Below are 4,741 nucleotides of genomic sequence, written 5' to 3' on the forward strand. Positions count from 1 at the left end.
CATGTGAGCAGCTGGAGCTGTATGCTTTTATTTTTTTCTGTCAGGCTGTCGGAGCGCTCCTCCTCCTCTGTCCGAGGCTGGTGTGGGGTAAAAATCCTCCACCTCAGACGTTCAGAGATGTAACTATCTGCGATACTGTGGTCACTCTCCATGTAGCATCAATTATGCTAATGCTAGCTGTCACGTTCTCTTGTCCTGGCCACACCTCCGCTCTCTCTAAAAAAACAACCTGACACAGGAGTTTTGATTTTAGTGTATAAAGATATATTAAAAATCAGAGGTTTATAGTAACTAGCTACATTTACTTAGTTACAGTAATTTTTTGAGGATATGTAATTTTACCAAGTATTTTTTTAAATCGTGACTTTTACTTTTACTTGGGTGCTTTTAAAGCCTAAAAATTATGCTTTTACTTCTTTCCTTTAAAGTTTAACACCTAGTTACTTGTTACAAATTAAATCTGTCTGAACTCATCATGAAAGGACTTATGTGCTCTAAAAAATTAAGTGTTGAATTTACTCAACTAAATCATATCAAGTATTTCCACTAAGCCAGTAGAGTAAATATGAGGCGATATACATATTTTATGTTTAATAAATTGACCGATTTATTCAACTTGGCTTTGTGGAGCCAGTTTGTTTCTGTAAATTTAACAGTTTATTTGTTAGAGAGCGTGGAAGCACTTTTACTTGTACTTTCCCAGTTTCTGTGAACAGTTTTATGACTTTTACTTAAGTAGTTTTCTCATCAGTGACATTTACTTTTTACCAAAGTCATTTTCTGTTAAGGTATTTTTTTACCTTTACTTTATTATATTTTTAAAGTACTTTATAGACTTCTGTTAAAAATCACCAACAATAGTTTTGGTATTAAATTCACCTGCTAATTTCACGTAATGAGCTTAATATTACAAATATTTCTTTTTATTAGAATTGTGTTTTTTATAATGTATAACATATTTGACATCATGTGTCAAAAAACCTGAATGTTGTTTTCTCATCTTCAAAATAAATGTCACCAAAATAAAAAAAATATAGTTGAATAAATTACATGTGAAGCAGTGTACTGTATAAAACTAACTTTCACTCAAGTAAAAAATAAACATAACATTTATTTTATTTTTATTTTTTACAGCTGGTGTAAAACTGCAAGTCTTTGCAAATCAAGTTAAGGAAACATTTGGTTCTATTTCTAAGGAAATAGTTACTTAACTTCTGAAGATTTACAAGAAGGCCAGTAGATGGAGGCAGAACTCTTGGTAAAAGTGTATTTTTCTGCACTGATCTATGAGCACAGTTACTCCGACTCAATCCTTATGAGAAACAGGAGCTTCCAGGCCCAAAAAAAAGTGTTATTTTGCAGCAAAGCTTCTGATTGGCTGACGGTTTTAGAACATTTTTTTTCCTCTTTACAAAAATCTCTCTATAAAGCTCAGGATGCTGCAGAAGCTCCATTCTTCCTTTTAGTTTGGTGGGAACAGTAAACTGAACAGAGAGCTTTTGCTGAACTTTTTGTTTGATAGAAAATCAGCTGTAGGTCAGATTTTATCAAAACATTTTTGACTGATTTTGTGCTTCTTGCTTCAGTGTTTGGATTTTTGAACAGTTTCTGAACTCGGGACAAGGCACGCTTTACGCACACATGGCGAACGCTTGTATCCAACTGAGCGGATTTCTCCTCAGCACCCTTGGCTGGATCAGCATCGTGATCGCCACGTCCACAAACGACTGGGTGACGATGTGCAAATACGGCCTGAACACCTGCAAGAAGATGGACGAGTTGGTCTCTAAGGGACCCTGGGCAGAGTGCGTCATCTCGACAGCGCTCTACCACTGCGTGTCCCTGACTCAGATCCTTGAGCTGCCAGGTTAGACACTCTCTACTTATTTTAGCCTCATCATTCAGAACGTTAGCACCTGTGCTTTTTTATGTTTGTTAGCGAAATAGCTCACAAACCACACTGCAAAAACTATGCATCTTACCAAGTTTTAAAATCTTATATCCAGCCAAAAAGTCTTTTTGATCTCATTTTGAGACTGATTTACTAAACAAGAACTGATTGTGTAAGAATAATAATCTTGTTTTCAGAATGTGTAAGATTATTTGTCTTGTTAGCCTGAAAATTTGACTCAAATTAAGTCAAAAATTTCTGCCAGTGGAATAAGAAAATTTTACTTGGTAAGATTCTTGAAATAMKWRAWWWRASWSTYWWWTYWMKTATTTCAAGAATCTTACCAAGTAAAATTTTCTTATTCCACTGGCAGAAATTTTTGACTTAATTTGAGTCAAATTTTCAGGCTAACAAGACAAATAATCTTACACATTCTGAAAACAAGATTATTATTCTTACACAATCAGTTCTTGTTTAGTAAATCAGTCTCAAAACAAGATCAAAAAGACTTTTTGGCTGATATAAGATTTTAAAACTTGGTAAGATGGACCGTTTTTTGCAGTGCACTGAACAGATTTTAATGTAACTTTCAGAAAGTAATCAATGAATGTAGAACAAAAAGTAACTTCTGAAGTCAGTCCCATTTAAGATGGTCATCATAGCTTTGTGAACCAATCAAACACAAACATTGTTATAATTCAACCATTGTTACAAATATTGAGCTAAAACTGGATGTGGGAGGAGCTGAGAGTTACTCCCAACACATACTCTGAACACTAATGCTCCAATACCAGATTTAAAAACTTTGTCATTAACTTTTGGAATTGATTGAGTTTGTCTGTTTGCAAAATATCTCATGAGTCACTGAACAGATTTTATAGAAACTCTCAGTTAGTATTCATTAGATGTGCGTGTACAACTGATTAACTTTTGGAGTTAACTCAATTCAAGATGATCACTTAAGATAATTAATATTAGTCAATACAAAAGTGTCTAACTGTTTTAAAGAGACAACTTGGTTCTGGTAGTAGTCTGGTATCATCTTCAACACATAAGCACTACACTTTGCAAAATTTGTGCTTAAAACTTTGGCAATGCCTGATAAAATCCTGTCTGTTAGCAAAACATTGCATGAACCTCAGGACAGAATTTAGTGAAACAGACAGAATTACCATGTGTCCTGTGTTCGGCCCTCCAGCCTTCATCCAGACAACCCGAGCCCTGATGATCATCGGATCCCTCCTGGGCCTCCCTGCCGGGGGGATGCTCCTCATGGCCATGCCCTGCATCAGCCTGGGCAACGAGGCCAAGAGCTCTAAGAACAAATTTGCCATCCTGGGAGGAGTGCTGATGCTTGTAGTCGGTAAGAGACAAGTACATTATCGCCTGCTGCTGAAGGTGAAATGAGTACTTACAAAGACGTGTGCGTTGATGTGTCCGTTAGCAAAATATCTCATGAATGGAATTTGTAATCCAACTTGCAGAATGCAATAATTGAAGGAACACTACAACTGATTAACTTTTGGAGTGTTGTGGAAAAGGTTTTTACTTTCTATCTGATCTATCTGATGGAAATAGAAATTTCCATCAGATAGATCAGATAGAAATACAAAAAAATTGAGTCAAATCAAGTATTTCAAGAATCTTACCAAGTAAAATTTTCTTACTCCATTGGCAGAAATTTTTGACATAATTTCAGTCAAATTTTCAGGCTAAAAACACAAGCAATCTTACACATTCTGAAAACAAGATTATTATTCTTACACAATCAGTTCTTGTTTAGTAAATCAGTCTCAAAACAAGATCAAAAAGTCTTGTTGGCTGGATATAAGATTTTAAAACTTGGTTAGATGGACAGTTTTTGCAGTGAAAACTGGCAATAAAGCAGCCAAATTTACAGATATTCAGCTGTGTGGTAGTAGCAGAGTTTCTTTTCCCACAATGGATACTGTGAGTAAGACATCTTGCAATATTGAATGAAATAGCCATAATATTATGTTTATAGTTTGACCAAAAGGGAGGACATAAAATGAACTTCTTAAACTCTGGCATTCCGTGTGGCGGTTGATATGCATTTCTTCAGATAGTTCTCTTGCATTTCACTCACTTTTTTGCACAGATCTGATAAAATGCAGATCATAAAGGGCTCTGTTGTGTTGTCCTCTGTTGTAACGTCCTCATTCTGAGCTTTTTTAACCTCAACTCAAACCGTTACAAGCTGCAGAGGATGTTGGGACTGACGATTTTCCTACTGTCTGGGTCGGGGCACGTGGGGCATTCACAGTTCAAATGTTTTAGTTACATTTAAACCAAACACGTTCCTCCCTAACACACCTTGTTTTTGGGCCACATTCCCTTGGCTGCCCTGTGTACTGCCATTAAAAACATTTGACTTGATATAGCATTTTCCACCTGCTTTTTTTCACATCCACTGCTCATTTATCAGCATAAATGGAAATCTCCAATGAAAAGCACACCCATTTTAATTATTCCTTAATTATTCCTTCCTAAGTATTCCTTAGGAATTGTTGTAGCACAATATGGCACAATTACAATATGAATGACTCTCAGCTACTACCACACCAAAATTTAGCAGAAAGTAACTGTAAATATGATCTCCATTTTTCCTGTTGGCTAAATAACTTTAGCTGTGGTAGCCATCCGAAATTGGTTTATATTAAAATAAAAAAAATTGTACATTTAAATCCAGTGACTCATTTTATTGAAATCCATTCAGTGGTTAATGAGGTGTTTAGTTAAAGGCACAGTGTGTAGGATTTGTTGTTTTCAGCGACATCTAGTGGTTGAGTGGTTGAATCATCCTCCCTGGTCCTCCCCCCACCCCCACCC

General features: G+C 35.9%; 1 protein-coding gene across 1 annotated transcript in view; it reads left to right on the top strand.

Annotated features, from left to right (window-relative positions):
* Window positions 1–1,454: 1,454 nt before the first annotated feature.
* cldn11a (claudin 11a) overlaps window positions 1,455–4,741 on the top strand; it is an 8,748-nt gene continuing 5,461 nt past the window's right edge. Inside the window, exons 1-2 of the mRNA XM_014028247.1 lie at window positions 1,455–1,867; window positions 3,090–3,254. Of these exons, the coding sequence (XP_013883701.1) occupies window positions 1,642–1,867; window positions 3,090–3,254 (391 nt within the window). The 5' untranslated portion in view covers window positions 1,455–1,641. The remainder of the gene's footprint in view (window positions 1,868–3,089; window positions 3,255–4,741) is intronic.

This window comes from Austrofundulus limnaeus, unplaced genomic scaffold (assembly GCF_001266775.1).
Source record: "Austrofundulus limnaeus strain Quisiro unplaced genomic scaffold, Austrofundulus_limnaeus-1.0 Scaffold733, whole genome shotgun sequence".
Lineage (NCBI taxonomy): Eukaryota > Metazoa > Chordata > Actinopteri > Cyprinodontiformes > Rivulidae > Austrofundulus > Austrofundulus limnaeus.